The sequence below is a fragment of the Protopterus annectens genome, chromosome 3.part1 (genome assembly GCF_019279795.1).
Source record: "Protopterus annectens isolate FY-2018-M chromosome 3.part1, PAN1.0, whole genome shotgun sequence".
Lineage (NCBI taxonomy): Eukaryota > Metazoa > Chordata > Ceratodontiformes > Protopteridae > Protopterus > Protopterus annectens.
The window spans coordinates 1,614,259,465-1,614,282,248 of NC_056732.1; the positions used below are offsets into that span (position 1 = coordinate 1,614,259,465).

The following is a 22,784-nucleotide window of genomic DNA, read 5'->3' on the forward strand; positions in this document are numbered from 1 at the left end:
TATATATATATATATATATATATATATATATATATATACATTAATATATACAAATATATCTGCATATGTATGCATACATGTATATTTATATCTTGCTGTCTATATTTATATATATATATATATATATATATATATATATATATATATATATATATATATATAATCTAATGACATATGGGTCTATGGTTGTCTGCATATGTATATATTTATATGTGGGTATGTATCTTTATTCTTTCTGTGTATGTATACATTCGTACTACGGTGAGGGAGAGGCATATCTCTATGTCACTATGGGTAGATATACACACACATACCTCTACATATATACGTCTACATCTGGTTATTCTGTTCCTTGCCATATAGATTACACTTTGCTTTAGTGGGTCTTGCAGTGGGTGTGGCTGCTCATTGGGCGACGCCTCTGCCCAATGACCGCATTCGCTTGCATTCCTAGGGCTGTCCATATTGGCCCAGATCAGCCAACGCCTGCACACCTAGACCCATAAGTAGCTACCCATAGTTCCCCCACCCTTGCCTCCTCAACAGCACCCATCCTTACACTGGGACCTGGTCTGTTCTGGACACACCACTACACGTTGCCCACTCTCCACCTCACGGCACCCATTTCATACAATTGTCTCAGCCCATGGGTCATCAGGGTTACACACCCTTGTATTCCGAGTCTGTGTACACCGTGGACAAAATGGCCGGTCTATCACCTTCTTTTGGTTTGGGCAATTTTTGGGGTGTCACGCAAGGGACTCTCCATCTGTGTTCCATGATTAGAATCCACGGGTGCACTGTGTACCCCCCCGGCTGTATCCTGCCTGTGGTCTGGGGAGCAGTGGACACTTTACATTGATTGCGTGTATGTTTCCCACGTCTGGCTGTGGGGAGGGGGGGGGCATGCTGCGTGTTTCATGTTTCTTGCCTAGGTTCCTCACTTCCATTGGCATAGCCTGTGAACATATGTCATTCCTGTGTGCTGTTTCCTGTCATAGCTGTATATCTCTGCAGATCTACACACACACACACACACACATATATATATATATATATATATATATATATATATATATATATATATATATATATATATGTATTTATGTATGTATATATATCATATATATGTGAGTGTCTGTAAACCAATACACATACCCTGCACTTACACATGCGTAATGGTGTTTATATATGCTTCACCTGCATACTAGTGCCTTATTCATTATGACACTGACACTTCACTCCAGTTATCTTGTAATTGATATTTAGCAGCTTATACAGTGGACAGATGTCGCAATATGTTTATGTACGGATTACCGATGAGAACTGGAATGTGATACAGTGTGATTTGGTATGAGAATGTCTGTTCGTTAGGGGGTTGCTCTAACGAATGCACTATTGCTGTGCTGCTTGATATGCATATATACCCATAGACCCATGGCTCCTGGTTCCCCAAACACACCCCAGCACCTCCCTAACACTGCTTTTATCCATTCTCCTGTCAGATTTGCGGTGTATCGACACCACTACACACTGGTCACTCCCTCCTCCTACAGAGCCATCCCATCGGTTTACTCAGTCCACGTATACCTCCCATACCTTTAGTGCACAAACATTGGTGACGTGAGCGACCAAAGGAATACTATTCACAATTACTGGGTTGCCCCACATGGAACATGCATGTGTTTATGGCAAGATTAGACTCTATACTTTATTACATCCTTACTCCCGTTAACATGACACTACAATTCATTAATATGTATGACTATGTGGTATCGCATACGTTACACATGGGAGCCTAATTATGTACGTGTTCAGCATATTTCTTTTACAATTAGACCAGTTTAGTACTTCTCATTGCCATAGCGGGCAGATCACAGGAATGATTCAATGTGTGGGGAAGCCCTCACATTTGATTACCGTCAGCACAGCACTGACTTTGGACACTCTACACACCTCTGCATTCTAGCAGTTTCGTCCTGTTCCTTTTCTGCACAGCCTATTATTCCATCTACTGTTGATATTTGTATGTGCACATTCCTATTATTTATGTCTGCAAATGGAATGCATGTTACATAGAATGTACTTCCACATACTGATGTCTGCATGTGTGTATACATATATACCTATTACGAACTCACTGACCTCCATGGGGCAGTCCAGTTAGAACCGGGCCATCTAACCCTGGCACGCCCGGATCCATAATTTTATACCCATAGTTCCTCCACCCCATCCGTGTTCAACTTACACATGTAACTTCTATTATCCACTTGTTATAGCAGCCATGACACACCTCCAAACATTGATATTTCCAAAGCGTTAGGGGCCCTACACATATGTTGTTCCGCCTTGTGTATTCTCAGGCTCTCCCACCATTTAGTCTTTGAACATACCTGCCCTTGCTTGTGTAATGGTCGGAAGCCTAAACGCTCTATATAATTGGGTAGTCCCAGCAGGGACTACCCTCTGTCTGTGTGTAAAGTAGACTTAGCAATTCAACTATGTTACTCCCACTGGTAATATCCTGCCTGTGGTTTGAGTAGCAGTGCTTTGCTCACTCCTGACCAGCGTGATATGGCATACACTGACAGCACTCTATGATACTATAGTTGCTGTTGATTCCCTTCTCATGCCTTGTCTATGCTTTATTGTTCATAGGTTCATAGGTAGGTACTAGGCTATCAGCCCAAGGGCCTACATAAACCTAGCCAGAAAGGTTCTATAGCTTTTGACACCCAAGAAAGTTATTTGCCTGTGCCATTGTCCAGCAGAGACACAGAAGTGATCCCCGAGGTGTATTTCCTATTTCCCATCCACTCATCAAGATTTTTCTTGAAGAGTGCTAATGAAGAACTTTGCTTGACATAGATGTTTAGCTGGTTCCAGAGTATAGGAAATATCTGGGCCAGGAATCTATCCCTCCAGCATGTCCTGTTTATTGTGGTGACAAGGTTTAGGTCCCTAGAGCGTGTAGCTCGGAGGGATTGGGATTTCTTTAGGTGTAGCATGTCCAACAGCTCTGGGTTTGACATATCTTTATATGTTAGGTAGAAATCACCTTGGAGAGGACAATATGCTATGGAGTAAAGCTGGAATTTTTTGAGTTGGTCAATGTAGGGCATTTGTTTGAGACCAGTAATCCTCTTTGTGAGATACTTCTATGGCCTTTCCAGCTGCTGCAGATCTCTTGTGAGGTACATTCCAAAAGGGACATTGTACTCTATAATGGGTCTAATGAGTGATGAGTAGAGGGGAACAATGCAGTTACGACATGCATTCATCATATATATATATATATATATATATAGGTGTGTGTGTGTCTGTGTGTGTGTGTGTGTGTGTGTGTGTGTGTGTGTGTGTGTTCGCGTGTGTGTATATGTATATATATATATATATATATATATATATATATATATATATATATACATATATAGCAGTGCTTTGCTCACTCCTGACCAGCGTGATATGGCATATGGCATTCATTATGACAGTACCACTTTGACTGAAAGGATCTGGTTAAAAATCCCATGCAATACTCAAGTTCACTTTTATAGATTATTATGTCGGTTTTACAGCAGAATGACTTTCATTCCACATGGAAAATGATATGTGCTATAGTCAAACTTGAACCGTGAATGCCTTTTCGTTAGGCAGATGCTATAACCACTACACAATTGGTATGCTGCATCATTTATATGTATACCCATGGTTCATAGTTATCCAAACACATGCCTCAACACTTCACTAAAACAGCAGGCATTCATTCTCCAGTTAGGAAAACTGCACCACTACACATGCGCCATTCACTAATGCTCTGGACCCATCCTGCATGTTGACTCACTTCAAGTATTTTCAGACTTCCCAAGCCCATAGTCCTGGCACATACGTTCATATGACGGTCAGAGTGTTCAAATAGTCATCTGGTTTTAGGCTTGTCTGACTGGGGACCGGGGCTGCTCTGTACCCATTTGAGTCCAACTTAGCACATGGACAAAGTTAGTTCCACTGTTAGCATCCTACCTGTGGTTAGAGACGCAGGGGGTTTGCTCACCTATGGCCAGCTTGATATGTCAAGCACTAGATAATACAAGTGTTCCGCTGCTGTTTTCCTTTGCATTTATTATGAATGCTTTCTTGTGCCCATGTTCATTATATATATATATATATATATATATATATATATATATATGTATGTACGCACACATGCATATACATCTACATGATTAATTACTTTGATCACACTGTTGAATGACTGTGCTGTCTGCTATGTTTGTTATAACATCAGAGTTAGGTATAACTGCCGTGGCTTAGTGGCAAATCACACTGATTGTGATGTGTAGGATCCTGGCATCGAGCCTGGCCAAGGCGGTTTATTGTGTTGCTGGGCAGAACAAGGGCCGTTGGACAAAGGGTGTGTACAATACTTTTCAGCAACAGTTTTCCGTTTAACCGCCATTTCCCGTCACGCAAACACCTTCTGCATTCTTACTGTGATACGTCACCCCAGTTCATATTTCAATGGTATTATATCATTATACAGCATAAAATTAGCAGACTATGCTCGTATATGGATTACCCATCACAAATGGTGTGTGCTGCAGTTGAACCGGCAACGTCTGCTCGATAGGCGGATGCTCTAACCACTACACTATTGCTGTGCTGCTTCATTTGCATGTATACCCATGGTTCATAGTTAGCAGAACAAACACAGCAAAACATCACTAACACAACAGTCATCCATTCTCTGGTCAGAAATAAACCACACCACTACACATGCGCCACTCCCTTCTGCTCTAGACATGTCCCATATGTTGGTTCACTCCAAGTATATTCAGACATCCCAAGCTTATAGTCCTGGGACATACGTTCATGTAATGGTTAGGGTGTTCAATTAGTATTCCGGTTTGTCTGAATGGTGACTGGGACTGCCATGTACCTGTTTGAAAGTCAGACTTAGCACGTGGGCAAAGTTAGTCCCACTGTTAGTATCCTACCTGTGGTTGGAGATGCAGGAGTTTTGCTCACCTCTGAGCAGCTTGATATGACAGCACTAAATAATACGGGGGGGTTCCGCTGCTGTTTTCCTTCACATTCGTTATGACTACTTTATTGTGACCATGTTCATTCTTCATATAGATATATATATATATATATATATATATATATATATATATATAAAAAAATATATATGTATGTCTGTACATACACATGCATATACACCTACCTGCTTATTTACATTTCCCATACTGTTGAATGACCGCCACTTACCGTCACGCATACCCACTTTTGTTTGGTTGAAAGTGCCGCATACCCACTTTTGTTTGGTTGAAAGTGCCTTAGTCACCCTATATCCGACTGCCATTATTCTGGGCATCATATAAAATTAGCGGCCCTTACATGTCTTGGACCCAGGAAGAGAAACACCATAGTCACTGGTTTTACCACTAAACCATCCATGATACATTCTGTATGGATGGTAATTAGGATATATGACTTGACTACAGGCATTCCACAGTACTGGCAACAAATGTGACAGTTGGTTGGTGTACATATGTATAGTACATGTTAATGTTCATATGTTCCTGAGAGGCATATGTATACATTTGCAAGTATACATATTTATGAATAGGACACATACTTGACAACTACTTATATGCATGTGTGTGTGATGTGTAGCTATGCAAATATAAGTATGTACATTTATAGATATATGACTACATATCTGGAGTTATACATGGCCATGTATATGAACAACCTCATCCAGGAGGGACCTGTACCGTTTGTATACAGGGGTTGTGTGCATCATTACGATAAGGAACCTGGACAGGGTATACAGTTTGTGGACATGTACTATTTGGAAGATGGCTATGGGGAAGCTTCATGGGAACATGTGAAAGGTATATATTCCCAATAATGTACGTGGGGAGACATGCATCATGGTCAGGTGTTTAATCCTGGGTCGTACATTCTGCAGGATCGGGTGGAGGCTGAGCAGGGTTGTGGGCAAGTACTGCTAATCTGACTTGTGCCCGGATGTCAATGGGGGTGGACATCATGTTCTGCCACAAAGTCTAATCTTGAAAACAGACACTTATCCTATGAGGGATGTCCAAAAATTGTGAACAATGAACTCCATTCTTCTGGTTATTTGAAAATGAGGGAGGGTTATGCATGCATGGGATACCTAGTTTGCAAGCCTGAGACTGCCTAGGGTGAGACTGCCTACTAGATGTGGGTAGGGGGCACTATGTGCAGATATGGCTGCGCCAAGCTAGCAGCCCAGGTATGGGTGGTTTTGGTGGACATTCAGCAATGGAGGGGTGTGTGTTGTGGAGGGGATGATGGGTATTCAATTATGTATCCAGGTGTGTTGGGGTTGGATGGCTCAGTTCAGGCCAGACTATTATGTGGGTGTGAGCCGGTAACACTTCTGTACATGTGTATCGCACATTTTAATGTTATTATGTTTGTGGGTTTGTGTTCTGCAGTATGGCCAGTCAGGGTGTATTGGAGATATGAATGTATGTTCTTTGGTTTCCTTTCTGATTCACCCACTGCTCCCTCATACACCTCCAGTTCACCTATTGTACATCCGACCCAGTGACCCCTTGGCGAATTATTACATTACCCATCACCCACCCAAATTCCACAAACACACCATCCATCCCTTCTCTGGTTGATGGCCCATGGCACAGACAGCAGTACACATTGAGTACTCTACATATCTCTGGTACCAATATGGTTGTGAGGACAACTAGCATATGGTTGTGAGGACAACTAGCATATTTGATCTTCCACATGCTGTACTTACACACATAGGTACACGCAGATACTTATCTTTCATGACATGGTGGGTAGACTTGGGTAATAACCATTCATCATTGGGCCGTCCAGACAAGGATAACTCGGACCGCAAATGGGCAGATATTGAGCGGATGCTCTGACCACTGGTAGGGTTGCCACCTTTTCAAATGGCCAAAGTGGGACATTTTCGGGACACACATCAGATTTTACAGGCCGACACAAACCCACGGTCAGTACAAAGGATAGAACTTTACTTTTTTGCCTAAATAAAAGCTTATTCTTGTAGCAGTTTAGTTGCTTAATCTGTTTCTTGTAACATTTAGGTATTTTAGATACAGAAATAACTATTTTATGCAACTATTACATAAAATATGGGACATAATTATGTCCTACAATCGCAGGACATTTGCCATTTGCAATATTTTTGGTCAGGACACAACTGCACAAAGAGGGACTGTCCCTCACAAAGTGGGACAGGTGGTAACCCTAACCATTGGGCTAGGCTTAGCAAAGGGCAGCGGCATGCAAACATGCTGTGTTTCGCTTCCACTTGGTATAACAATCAACACTACAATGAAATATGGGCATGGGGTTTTAAATGTCATTGTTTGAGGGACAGGAGCTCAAAATTCAGCTATGTGCTTTTGTGTTTACTTTTTCTTTTGGTGTTCGCGGAACTCTCTTGCACGCTTTGCATACATTTCAGTATCCATGGACATTGACAGGAGGGATTACTATTAGAGGCAGGCTGCACTAGTCAGCATTTTAGGTTGCACGTCTGTAGCCAATATGTTTACGCCTCCGTGGAATGCTTAGACACTCCCCCCTGCACTTGCGCATGTTTCCTATGCATGTGGATGTTGCGGCAGTGCATCTTCATTAATATGCATATGGTGCTGCTGCACCATCTCTATGCTGCACGGTCAGTGCAAGGCTAACACCGTCCTTGCACCGAGCTTCATGAATCCTGAGGATTATCTTTCATATCAGCTATTGAATTATGCTGCAGTGACATGCTCTAAACATTATTAGGTGTGATGTTTTTCCAGTAACTTATAAACTGTTACAGAACAAACATATACCTGCATTCAGTGGCTCAGAATATTTGTTCTTGGGTTGGGAGGGTGGCCTAATGGTTAAGGTGTTTGCCTTACAAACACAAGGCACAATGTTTGAATCTCACAGGTGATAATTGGCTGGGCTTAAAATGGCTCGCAGGGGTAGTTAGCCTAGTACTAATCTATGAACCTATGAACCTAGAAGTCCATAGAAACATTTAAATTCCTCTGGCAACAGTATCAGAATCCCATAGACATGTAGACACGTATGGATAAATATTTACAGGGAAACATGTCGACAAACAACTAGACAGACACAGACAAACATAGCTAGATTTCATATGCAGATTGACAGGAAATATATTTGTGTACTGAAAACTGTCTACATTCCAGACATTTTCTCATTGGGTGACATTTAATATAAACATATGATTAAAATATATAGTCCATTATTGAAATTAAAGACAGTGCTGCCTGTATGGAACATCCATTATATATATATATATATATATATATATATATATATATATATATATATATATATTTTTTTTTTGACAGTTGTCATAACTAATATTAATCACAGTGAAATGAGCAGCAGTAGATGCTGATATTAATAACATCAGTTCAGTATGTAATATAAAGATACTGTACATCACTCAGCAGGGCTGAATATCTTCAAACTGCTTTTTACATACCGTATTGAAGAGACACTCTTCCAGGTGTTTTGTTAGAGTGGAGTAACAGCATGCCTCTTGTGATTTATAATTTAAATTAATTGCAAGTTTGAAGAACAGTTACAGATACCCTCAGAATGTATAAAATGCTTAAAAACATCCATTTGTTATACATATTAGCAAAGTTGCAATGGTGATATTATGGTCTTATCTCCATATCCAGGTTTTGCCATTCCAAACATCACATAAGTAACAATATTTCAATTCATTAAGTCTCTCTGTGGCTAGTATGTGTAATTCTTTCTTGTTACATTCTGGAGAGATAAAAAAAAACTGAAAGTGTATTTTGTTGCATTTAACACAGAAGGAAAACACAACAAAACAACCCCCTGAAAGTAATTCATAAATAAGACTTGGTTAAGTATACAATCTTAATGGGTGCCATTATGAATTAAATAAGAGATCACAGCTTAAAATTAGCGAAAGCTATTCCCTTTCAAAGTAATGACATGGTACACAGAAATGTATATACACAGTTCAAGTTAAAAAAATATTTTAGTTTAAAAATCTTTTTATATATATATTTATATATTTATATATTTCACATGTATAGTCTAGATATTGAATTTGTGCTTTAAAGTCACTGAAAACCAACAGTACAATTCTGTATCTTATCAACTTGGACTGCTATACTCCTATGCTGCCCTCTACACCTTCTACCCTTTTACATATATTTACACATCATCACATAACTATTTTGCATGTGATATTATTAAAAATAAATACTGTAACCTACATATTGAGGCATGTCGGAGCATATACTATTAAATCAATCCATAGCAATAAAGCAAATTTAAGAGTAAAAGAATAACTGATCCTACCAGAAACCTTAGATGGTAATAAAGCTAACTACCGTATGCAATGATGTTGCAATAATTATGTCTAAGCACAGGAAAATAGAAAGTCACATTTATATTTAACAATTAATTGTTGGCTTTTCAATAAGTTTGGCTCAGAAAATAGACATGTTCCATATCATTTTATTTGTCTTATCTATGCCAAGAATCTGATGCCATTGAGATGCCATTCACGTGAACTGCCAGGTCTGTTTTTATTTTTAAGTTCATTTGTGATGAGCATTCATTATTCTAAGGAATATGCTTTCCATCTTTGTCAAGGCTGTCATTGTCAAATAATTGTTTAGGTAAGGCTTGTTTCAGTCTTTAAAGCATTTAACTATGGCATCACTGTATAAATACTTTGATGATGGAGTGTCAAATGATCTGTGTTTCTTCCTCCCGTTGTTCCTCCTATGCTTAAGCATATGTTTCTCTTGCTTTTAACATAGTGATTTCAGAGTCCTCCCCATGTTTGCCATTTAACTGATCACTGTTAGAGTCATGATGGTATAAATAAACAGGAACTTCTGAAATGGATGTTGCTGTGTAAGAGGCTGAACGCATAGAGCAATGATCTCGACGCCGATGGCCCCATTGTGCCTTATACTGCACCCACTGTCTTTTCAGGGCAGCTTGGACCTGCAAAATAAAAAGTATTCTTAAATGAATCCTTACTTCGAAAATTTATTTATTTTTATTTATTTCACATTTATTAACCGGGTTAGTCCAATTGAGTTTGCAAACAAACCCATTTTCAGTGGAGACTCGAGGGGAAAAGCCCCAGCAAACATAAGTAAAGATAAAGTGACAATATACAAATATTAAATAACAATCACAATACAAAATAATTGTAAAAAAGAAAAGGTTATTAGCTATTTGATTTGCATTGTAAGTAAGCAACCCATTTTCAGTGGAGACCCATTGGGAAAGAGCCCCAGCAAACATAAGAAAAGACTGCCTTGAATGTGACAGCTAATTTATAAAGTCCGGACCCTGTTTCATCTGATTTATGCTATTATTTTAAAGAAACCAAAGTTAAATGCTAGCACAGATCCTTCACTGAGTAATGATAGATGACAAGCAGTTACTGGCATGCATCTCAAAGATGTCAGTAGATAAAAAACATGCAGTACTCAACAGGTTAAAATAAAACTTTTTGATTTATCTTATAGTTGCTAGCAAATTTGTGTAAAGCAGAATAAATGATTTGATGAGAAATAGTAGGGGTGCACTACTGCCATTTGCAATGCTTGCTGCAAACCAGATGTATATGGCTAAATCACATCACTCTACAGTAATAGAAACGTGTCACACTATGCCATTTAGACTTTTGTTCACTCTAAATTCAATATTAAAAAGCTTCCTATAGTAGCATTAGTATTAAGATAAGATACGTAATTTTGACAGCCAACTCATTAAGATATAACAGTACTTGTCACACTTCTTGAAAGCCAGATTACTGAGAGACATTTCAGCTACTGTGCTTTCAAATCATCACAGTGTCGTAGAAATTGAGGATCTTTGCAAGATGGATGCAAGCCCCTCTGTACCTATCATGTTGGAGATTGCATCAGCCATGCCCATTACCACACACACACATACACACACACACACACACACACACACACACACACACACACACACACACACACACACACACACACACACACACATGCACACACACACGCGCACACACACACACACATATATATATATATATATATATATATATATATATATATTTATATATATATATATATATATATATAGGTCTACTCCTAAATTTTTAACTTTCAAAACATTGCCTTTCTTATGGTCGAGTCAACCTTTATAAGAACACTGTATGACATAAGGGCAACATATGAGACACACTCAAACTGTAGTAAGAAAGGTAAAACACATTGATCCCAAGCAAATTATGCTTTTGATGTCTGCAGACATTATAGTAAAAATAAGTTATAGTCAGCTCTGGAATATAAAGGGATAGAACCCTGACTATAACCCTGATGACCCAAGCCTGATTGGCATTCTTGGCACTGTAGGAGCTAGCTGGTACAGGACTACAATGAAGGGGTTCCCTTAAGGTGGGAGGGGAGGGTTTAATGCCCAAGAACATGCACTCCGTTCAAGCTCTTCTCTAAGACCAAAGAGTCAAATGAGGCATTTGCTTTGAGAGACAGAGAATCTGAAGTTTTATATCACTCAAAGAATCAATTTAAAGTTGCATGCAATTCGAATTGCATGCCTGACTCCAGAAAGTATAATTGGGTATGTATAGAGAGTATATTTATTAATGCAGAAAACTCACAACGCTTCATTAGATAATGGCCCCACAGCAAATATTAGACTGTAATACTGAAGAGAATGAATGGGCTATACAGTTTTGACTTAAACAGATCGCAGTGGGTCTTTGTAGGGGCCAGGCTTGTCGATTAACTGAGTGATCAGAAGAAAATTATATTGGAAGTTTTTCTGAGTTAATGCTTCTACATTTCATCTGGTCCTCTGAGCACTACTTATAAATGTTACAAGCCATGGTGAAGGAGTGGCATTCTGCAGAATGTTCTACCAATGTTCTATGTGATTCATAGTCAAATATACATAATATGATTATAAATTGTATATAGTATTACCCCATTATGTAGCTGTAGTCTTCCATGTGCAGGGTACACATGCCAGTGACCCTATACTTAACTGCACATGACTCACAAACACAATATCAACTGCCTACAGGCAGGACCCAGTAGAATAAACTATGGGAGTCCTGCCACATGCAGCAAGATGGCATTGTATAGCAATCTCCCTCCCCTGCTGATACGTTTCTCATCCGCAGACAGTAAGAAAAAAAGCAAAAATATATAAATAAAAGAAAAACTTCATTTGCATGGTAGAAAAAAATACTGGTAACATACTTCCCCATGGTGTAGGCATCTCTGCTACCACAACCTCACCTTTCCCTGCCCCCACTGAATGATGCTGCCAACCTCTTACTAGTGACAGCTACAGTAGCACTAGAGTCCCTCATTGCCATAATATTTTAATAGTGCAAGCTCCACCACTGTGCCTAGTAACTAATAATTCTTTATGAAATGTAGTCATCTATGACATCAGACCACAGCACTGCAAAAAACAAATAGTTAATAAGGCATTAGCCTAACACAAACATTATTAATGATCTGTTTCCTACTGAGTAGTCCTGTTCTTCAATGCGTGATGTACAGCGACTGGAAGGTCTATTACTGCAGCTCATAGCACATGTTGTGTACCACGTGATCCTGTGTGTCATTCACAAACAGTCTTTATTATGGCAGCATTTAGTACTGTGGTCCATGTCCATGAACAGTGATATACTAAACACAGTTCTGTAAACAATGCTTGTACATACGCACACAATATGTTTATCAATCGCATGGCCAGATTAATAACAATTTAACAGTAATATTACCACTGCTAATGCTAACACTACAATATCCATCCATCAGCAACCCTTTTTTTCCCATTTTTTGCACATGGGGTCGGAGTGTCACTTTACAATCATTTTAAAATAACTATTTGCTAATATAAAGTCTCAGCACTGCATTAGCATACTTCCAAAACAAAACTTTCCTCTGGCTTAGTACTTCTGGCCTAATTCTAAAATTTCCAGGTGTGAAATTAACTTCTTATAGTCTTCCTAAGGGTAAAACTAGCAGGTATTTCTGTCAAACTGAATCAGTTACAGTTAGAAAAGAAAAATAGATGGACAGTTTAAGCATTATCGAGCAATGCTTAAATCAATATTTTTCTGTTTTTTGTTTACTTTTATATCACTATAAACTATAATATAAAACATCACAGCTTCACTAGGATTTCCCTTCTCATGTGAAAGTTCCAGGCACAAAGTACAGTCTGATCAGAGCACTTATTACTCACAACAGAGTCAGATGGTCATTGTGTTTGTTCTGTCTTATATGTTGCAAAAGAGAATATCAGGCAATGCCAAACACAGCTTATCACAATTATTTTAGAATGAAGTTCATTACTTGTCCATTCCTGCAATGTTCAATATAAAATGTTACACCTCTTCTTGAATTCCTTTCCCCATCAAAGAAGTAAAGCTTAGATATTTCAAAAAAGGCTTATTTAGTGCTATGTTGTGATAAAAGGCAAAGAAGAATGCTATTACTGTAGTCCTCTTCTGGACATCACTCTGTGGCATCTTTCATCACCTTTCTTATACCTCCCTTTAAAGCACTAAATCACTTAGCCTGCTTATCTCCTTCCAATACCTCACTTTATTGTACTTTTAAACTATTATATCTACTTCTAATTAGCACAACCAAATTCCTATTCCATCACTACTTCTCAGCTCTCGGACTTACGACTTGCTTATCTCCTCTAATACCTTACTCTACTGGATTTCCTAAATGACGCCTACCTTTCTTATATACCACTCTTCTACATGTAAAGTCTCGGTGCAAGGCTTGTTAATGTACTGTGAATATCAATACAATTTTTATTACACTGATGACTATGCTTTGTATTCACTGAAACTGCATTATAATAATTTTAAATATGGAATGTATTAAATATGATACCTTGGAGCTTTTTTCTTCATGCCTTTTCTAAAAAAGGGTAGCTGTACCCAGTCATACTTTCCTGGTAAAGTAGTATCAATAAATCAATAAACACAACATGCACAAGGTATACTTATATATTTTAGCATTTGTAGTCATTGGCAGGATCTTACTTTCTTAGCAATGACTTGTGTATAGTTACGCATTGTCTGATGGCAATAACTGACACCAGTTTTTACCAAACTGTCTGCCATTTTAATTTCTAGGTGTATACTAGACTAGCAACTACTTGGGCTTTTATAAACTTAGCCAAGCACAGATGCAAAGCATAGATGGGAAGCCTGTTCCAGAAAAGGATAATTCTCGGAGACACATACTTGTCCCTTCAGCATATCTTATTTATCTTGAAAGCAAATTTTAAATCCCTAGATTGAGTAATTCTGATGCTGTTCATTTTTTGGATGTGAAAAAGGTCCATCGAGTGGGATCCAAGGAGGCCTTGTATGTCAGGCATAGATTGTTTCCCAACATTCTGTAGGAAACAGAGCATAGAGACAGGAATTTGAGATGACCTGCATAAGATATGCTGTTTACACCCTGTATTCTTTTTGTGAAGAACTTCTGTGGACGTTCTAGTTGTTGAATTTGTTTGGTCAGGTACTTATCTTTGGCATTTTGGACCTAGATGTCATATCTTTGCTTATAAGTTGAGCACCAGGAACGATATCCTTATTAACTTAGACACATGCTGGTTGAAAGTCACATTGCTATTTATATGCATACCCAAATCCCTGACTACTGGTTCTACTCTTAGGAGTATGCTATCACTCAGGTAATTTCCTAGGGCGGTTGATTTCCCAAAGGATACTATTATATATTTCCTGGCACTGTGTTTTAAGCTATGGCTTTGGCACCATTCGCTTGTCTGTGTTAGTCCTTCCTGTATGATTAGTGTGTTGGGGGACTTCTATGCCTGCTCTTAGTTTGCAATCATCTGCAAATTTGGTCAGCCACAAGCCTTTTACATTGGCATTGACTTCTGAGAAGTAGATGCCAAAAAGGAGAAGACCCAGCACCAGAGCCCTGAGGGACTCCACTAGTGACTGTCTTCTTTGTGGAGGTAGTCTACCCTATCCTAATTGCTGGGTCTTATCTGAGAGTCAGCTGACTATCCAACATGTAAGATATGGGTTCTTGCTTATTTTCATGAGTTTGTGCATAATGCCTGAGTAGGTTATTGTATCAAATGCCTTAACCAGGTCAATGTAGGCAGTGTGAATCATTTTCCCCTCATCCGTTGCCTTGATGACCTTCTCAAAGAAGTCTACCAGGTTGAGTAAGCATGATCTGCCTAGATGTAACCAAAGTGCGTTGGATCCAGTATTTGAAGTTTTTCTATGTCCTTATTAATCATTCTCATGATAATTCTTTCCATGGCTTTGCATATGAGACTAGTCAAACTTATTGGTATGTAGTTCCCAGGATCCATTGATGGTCCGTCCTTGTGCAGAAGGATGACTGTTGAAATTCTCCATTCACATGGCACAAAGCCTGTCTGGAGGCTATGGTTAAACAATGACTCTGGTGGTCCCAATAGGACATATTGCCAGCTATTTAGGAGGCATCTTGGGATGTTATCAGGGACATCAATGCAGTGTTTTTGGCCTTACAGACCACATCTAGGATTTACTCCCTAGTGATAGTTGTGGGGAATTTTGTTTGTTTGATGGCATTTCCTCAGAGACATATGCTCCAGGGATCTAAGCCTTGTCATCACAAAGAAAAAAACTTGCTGGAGGGATAGGTTCCTAACCCAGAGACTCCCCATACTCTGGAATAGACTGCCCATACATGTCAAGCAGAGCACTTCTTTGGTCCTCTTCAAAATGAACCTTGATGACTGGATGGGAGATAGGAAATTCACCCCGGGGATCACGTCAGTCACCCTGCTAGATAGGGGTACAGGGAAGTAAATACTGTGGCAAGAAATAGCCAGGGAATTGTTATGGCTAGGCTTGTACAGGCCCTAGGGCCGATAGCCTAGTACCAATCTATGAACCTGTGAATGGTTAGGGAAGGGAGGAGGTAAGATTGGAGCTGAATTTGTTGCACAGCAGATTTTCTATATCTTCTGGCTTTGTGTAGGCATCTCCATTTACAATCAGTTCTGCATACAACTGTGTGATGTCTTCAAGGTTTTGGACATAGTTAAGGAAAGCCTTGTGGTTGTCTTTTGCCTGGGTGACTATCTTTACCTCAGATTTGGCTTTAGCAGATTTAATTTGCCTTTTAATTGTTTGTTTGTTTAGATTGATGACAACATTTTATCATGCTGGGCATAGCTTTTTTTTCTTTTGTTGCACAATTTTATGCTTGGATTCCACCAGGAAGGTTTGTTTTTTGAGTTAGTTCTTGGCTTACTTTGGTAGGCACAACTGTCTTTATACCACATTTACTTTTGTTTATCAGTGCACTTTATATTGTGCATTCATGCAAACTCACTAACTCCTTGGGTTTTCTGTTTTGATTTTAATCTGTGCATCAAACTTGATAACCACTGGTAGCTCTAACAATAGTCAGCAAAAGATATAGTTACATTAAAAAAAAGAAGAAAGAAGAAAAGCAAGGCTCAAAGTGATTATGTTACATTTTGTAACCAGATACCTTATTTATTTTTTTATAAAAACTCTAATGCTACATTAGAAATCAAAACAGAAAAGGCACAGAAGGATGAAGAGGCAACCCTGGATGGGGCAGTGACCATGCATTCTAGAAGCTGACAATGGAATGCAGTAGTGAATGGCCAATACCGGCTCCTCCATCCTGATGAGAGGGGTGTGGGCCAGCCTGGTATAATGCTGACATCTATCATGCAGTACATGAGTCAGAAACATGCGCTTGCCTTTCCCAAAAGACATCCGCATAGCAGTATTCATGAGTCAGGTACAGGGATGCATATGCTCATTAAAAAGGCACCATAACACCGTGCATCTGTAAATATGCATGGCAGCCACTGGAAAAGAAAGTATGACCAAACATGGAAAAACATCGACAACCTGAATGACGGTCTGCTGTAGTGAGCTGTTGGCTCATAGGAGAATGAATGAATGGACTAATCAATTGGAGGCTGATGACTGGTGGGCAGTAGGGGTGGGATGGAGGGAGGTAAAAAAAGATATTTAAAAAAATTGAAGTCAAACACATTTTTATATGTATGATCAAAGTATTTTTCTTCAGGTTCGCATCTATGTTCCTTAATAAGAACTTTGACATGTTATGGAATAACTAATCAAATTCTAAAACTGGTAAAGGCACACTTCTGATAAGCTCTGTCAATAAGTTAAACTGATCAATAGCATGACTTTAGATAACCACTACTATCCAAACTGATCAGGAGGCCAGCTTCTCTTTGGTAGCCATACATAATTATCTGGGGCAGTGGCTTACATAATCCCAGTTTCATCCCTGAAATAATTCCATTATATTATCAAAGGTATTATCCACTTCTGTCCGAGAAGTGCTATGATAACCGTGGGCCATATTAATATGAATTTCCTTGGACAAGTCAAAGCACCACTGAAGTGGTCATAGTCCTTAACAATCTAATCCAGTCATACACCAGCCATCCAAAACAACTATATGGCAACAACTGTGCCCTTGACCTAATTATTATTAACATACCACACAGATGGAACATTGTTATCTTTGGTTCTTGTGTCAGCTGACCATCTGTACTGGTCAGTTCCTTGCCTTGATTTCTGCACACCCTGTCTAGTGCAACCTCTCTGAACCAGAATGCTGCCTTTCATGAAAAAGAGGCACATTTTATATAACTATAATGGAGGCAGAAAGGAGATGAGGGCCAACTGGCTGTTGCATTAAGGTTTTGTGTATTTGTTCTACAAGTCCCTGAGGTGATGTGATTTAGCTAGATGTACACTAACACCTGGCACATTCCTCTGATTTCACTCTACCAAACCAATCCAAAACAATCTCTTTTACACAGCCCTAGGATCTGGATGCTTGCACTGCAAGTTCACACAGTCTCCACCTCCAAAAACATGAGACGGTAAAGCCTCTTCACCCCTCTTTCTCCTACAGGTAGTTCTTCCATCACTTGGGCTGTTAACTGAACCCAGATTATGCAGGTTTCAGTGAGAGCTTCATCCCATTATGGCACTTAACTGACTAGATGTTGGTATACGTACAAAGCAAGTGCATGGGAAAGAAGCTCCCACATTGTACAGGTGCAGCATACATTGGAAAGGCATGTGCTTAACTCTGTTATAGTAGTGAGCTTTGATACTGTCATTATTATAACAAAAAATCATTTATAACTCTAAAAGACAATTCATGTAGCATACATTGGCCTTGACTTAACAACAACTTGATTATTTTTTTCTTTTATGTTTCTCTACTGGAACCTCCTTCAGCAAATGTAACTTTTGGCTAAGTGCTATTATTTAGTATTATTTTATTATTATTTAGATAACTGACCATCGTGCAAGACATAAGCACTTATTTTTAGCTGATTTTTTCCAAGAATACTACATTCATTTAGTATCATTTTATGGAATGGCTCTGTGCAGGAGTGTGAAGATTGTTGCAAACATGCCTTCTGTTTAACAGCGAACTTGACTACATTAGATGTGGCATGGATACATGTCAATCAGGCTATCTTATATGGCTGGTATATGACACTTTCCCTTCAGAACTAATGCAGTTTATCACACAAGTTCTGGATTGTATGGAAAGGCAAACTACTTTGGTTGAAACTTTCTTATAATGACTGTTATAACAAATTAAACCCAATGAATGTGCGTTAATACATGTGGCAGATTAAATGCTCAAAATAAACCTGATGCTTTCCAAAGACTGAAAGACTACCATGTAAGGAGCAACTGATTCATTATGAAACAAAACTTTAAAGTCAAGCATAACTGTACATCAGGGGTAGCTGACCAGTATGATGATCATGATATCATGGAGTCTAAGTAGGAAGGTTCTAGAAATCTGGGTAAACAGTAAATGTGAAGTCTGTAGTTTGCTCCTGCCCCAAGGACATACTCAAAGTAGTTGGTAATTCCAGTGTTCATTTCAGTCATCCAAACCACAGTATAAATCATAAAGCAACATCTCCTCAATATTATCTCATCTGCGACTTTGAATCACTGAAAAAATGGAGATTGTGAACAGCCAGATTAGGACAATTTCTTATCTCTCCCTAATGCACTAATGAAAATCCATGTCAACACCATAAAATGAGTCTGAAATAGTGCAGGGCTCATTACCTATAAACCTGCAGCTACATAATAGAGTAATAGATTAAACCAGAGAACAGGAGAACCATCAGGCAGGCATTGATGGGCAACCAATTGGGTGCCAGTTGAACATCTGTTGACCGTTACTGTGATTCACAGAATGGGTAGAAATAAGAGAATATGTACTAACCCCAAGATTGTGATGCTGCAAAGTATTTTACATACTCTGAAGGAGAGGAATCATACAGATATAGAAATGACCCCTTCAGAGATACCTGAAAGGTACAACAGCAAGCTTCCCAATTCAATATTATTCTGTCTGACTCTTCATTTGTTTTACAAAGCACTGCGACACTGTCACATCTTTCACTTCTGATAGGAATCCTGGTTGACTCCGTAAAAAAAATTCTGAGAAAGAACAAACCTCTATTCCACAAATGATTTGTCTTAGAGAGATACTCAGTAACTGTCTAAGAAACCCTTTGCTCAATTTTTGCAAGTGGGAATCTAGCCACTGTAATCCCCTTCCCCCCAAATGGCATTTCACAATGACATGATGCCTCCAGTATAAAATGACACTATTAGGTGAAAAGAGGTATGAAATGGTCAGAAGTGAAGTAGAAGATCCGCACCGCAACAAAAACTCTTTCATGAGAATATACAAGCACAATTAAAAATAAGCATTATTATTCTGGGGGGATTAGGAGTAATTGGTTTGCAAATATAGATCATAGCATAGGAAAATCATTTTTATATCTATCTAAATTTATATCTATACCTATATACAGATAGACATAGATAGAGTTAATAGGTGTATACATAGCTGGATTTAGGTACCAGTGAACCCTGCAGTCACTAGGGGGGCCCTATTCCTGGGGGGGGAGGCCCAAACCACAGCAAGTTATCTTGTCTTGATATTTTGTAATATGTCTGTCAAACAAACAAAAGCTAGTACAGCAATCTTGTATGTTTAATAAATGAGGTGGGTAGTAATAACTATTATTTATATCTCCTTTAAAATTCATATATATTGCTTGTTATAGTAACTGTGTTTTATCAAGTAACAGGCATCACAATTCCATTAAATATTGTACAACTGACGTAGTGCCCCTGGCTTAGTTAAACCCCGCTAGTGGGCATTCACTGCATTAAAACTAACAACATATCCAACTTTGGGTACCTGCAATACCCGTGCCTATGGGGGGGGCTTCTTCATCCTTGACTGTATGGGGGCCTTCGAAAGATGATGCTGGTTGGGAAAAAGGAGGAGAAAAAATGTATTAATTTCCTGATGCTGCTCTTTAACCTGAACAGGGCGGTGATATGACCCTGTTAGGATAAAGCTGGTAATGAACATGAGCAAAAAAAAGCATTAGATAGATTAGCAGCCTAGAAAGACTGAGCTCAGTACAACCTTGGATCTTAAGAAGAACTGATGCTGCAGATATTCAGGGATGGTTTTCTCTTTCAGGGAGTTTTATAAATTCTGGAAGAATTCTAGATAATAAAACTCTCAACTTTTTTGCTGAAGAGTTATGTGCAGTGCCAAAAATAATAGCAGAATAAAGGCACAAAGTCAGGAACACATAAATAGTACTCTAATTCACTTAAAAAGTTAATAGTATCACACGTTTTGCATGAACATGCATTTTTTGGGGGGCAATAAAAAGCATAAAACTCTAACATCTGGATTTATTGACAGTCTGTAATCCTGAATGATTTCCAGCAAATCAATTTTTTTTTATGATGGACAGAGCTAAATTTTGAGACAAAATCAGGGAAGGTCTATAAAATCAGGGACAATCACAGGTTTGCATTACTCTTCAATGAGGTAAATAAAAGTGACCCATCCCTGCTGCTGTTTGACGACTGCTAAACAGCACTAACTGATCTGGTGTGGCAGTACCAGTGTTGCACAATGTATTTCTGTTTGCTGAAGTAAGTACAAAACCAGTATTGCTATGACTTACGTGTTTGAGTGAGCAAGTTATCACAGATTGTTATCTGTGCACATACCTAATATTGTTGGGACACACACATTATTCTTCTGGGTATCAGTAAAAAATGCAACTAATAAATCATCATATTTCAAAACTAAGGCACAAAAAATATCACTTTCAGACAAATAGATCTTCCAGAAATCTGATGGCCCCCACTCCCCCAGACTGTCTAAATGTATACAGAGCACCCCTTTAATAATCCTTGACTATGTGTAGACCCCACAAAAGATGTTAATGGTTGGAGAAAATGAGGAGAAAAAATGTATTAATTTTCTGATTACACTATTTAACCTGACTAGGGCTGTGATATGACCCTGTTAGGATAAAGCTGATAATGACCTCTGCTCTCTACCGCACCCATTCTAAACCCAACCCTACTTAGACATGTGTGTGTGTGTGTGTGTGTGTGTGTGTGTGTGTGTGTGTGTGTGTGTCTGTCTGTCTATGTGCATGTGTGTGTGTCTATGTGCATGTGTGTGTGTGTGTGTGTGTGTGTGTGTGTGTGTGTGTGTGTGTGGGCGCAAAAAGTTGTTGTTAGTTAAGTGGGGGGAGGACTGAGGATTGTGTGGTTACTATTTTAATGTTCATCACAGTCAAACCTTAGAGGTGTACACAGTAGGTCATTATAGCTTGTGTTTGGGCTGAGAACAGTGTGGAAATTGTTTATTTTACTTCCCTCACAGACCTCAGAGGTGTACAAAGAAGGTTATTATAGCTTGTGCAGGGGAAGTGAACTGTCTAAATCATGCATCAGGGAAGTATACAGGTGGCTGCCTTTGGTGTTAGGGGTGAAGAGGCATGCTATGTATATGTATGTCAGCAGTCACTTGAAATACATGACTGTGGCAGTTTGAACATCTGCTTCCATCCCAGTCTAAAACCAGATGGATGCACAGGCAGTGACTGTTTGTTTTTTTTTTTTGGAGGGGGGGGGGGCTAGGGAAGCAGTATTCCCAGATAGGACCTGTGTATCCTCACAAAAATTGCCTTATTAGTTTATTGTGAGATATTATTTTGTCAGCATTGAACATTAAGCCATGGGCACAACTTATTTATTCCTTGAAAGAAAAAAAATAAGACTGAAATTCTTTTCTTACTCATGATTTTTGTGAGAAAAGGAAAAAAAAATAATGTGCATGGTATGAAGAGCCCATGATGGGGGTAAAGAGAGGAATGTGTGTGTGTGGGTGTTGAAACAGTAGGGAGTACTTGGGATGCCATTTCACCTAAGTCCAGCCCTGCACATATAGTTGTAATGTATCACTGTTGCAACTAAATGCCAGTAACTGTAACTGTCCCTTTGGGAGAAGGGCCAACATAGTGTCTTGCACAGGCTTGTTGTAATTTAAGAGCACTGTAGCTACTGGTCAGTCTGTGTGCATGCTGCTGCTAAAAGTTTGCAGCATAAACTAAAAGGTTGATTAGTAGAGATAGCAGTGACAAGGTGATACTTAGAATGGAAGTGTCTAGGAGGCCCCTAACTTGACATGTATTGGGGCCCCCCAAAATGCTAACATTGGCCCTGGATATGG

At 39.0% G+C, this 22,784-nt stretch overlaps 1 protein-coding gene across 3 annotated transcripts in view; it reads right to left on the reverse strand.

Moving 5' to 3' along the window:
- Nucleotides 1-9,560: 9,560 nt before the first annotated feature.
- Nucleotides 9,561-22,784, reverse strand: part of CALCR (calcitonin receptor) — a 2,888,559-nt gene continuing 2,875,335 nt past the window's right edge. For all 3 annotated transcript variants that reach the window (XM_044067646.1, XM_044067647.1, XM_044067645.1), the window contains one exon: nt 9,561-10,074. In XM_044067646.1, coding sequence (XP_043923581.1) covers nt 9,853-10,074 — 222 coding nt within the window. In that variant the 3' untranslated portion in view covers nt 9,561-9,852. The remainder of the gene's footprint in view (nt 10,075-22,784) is intronic.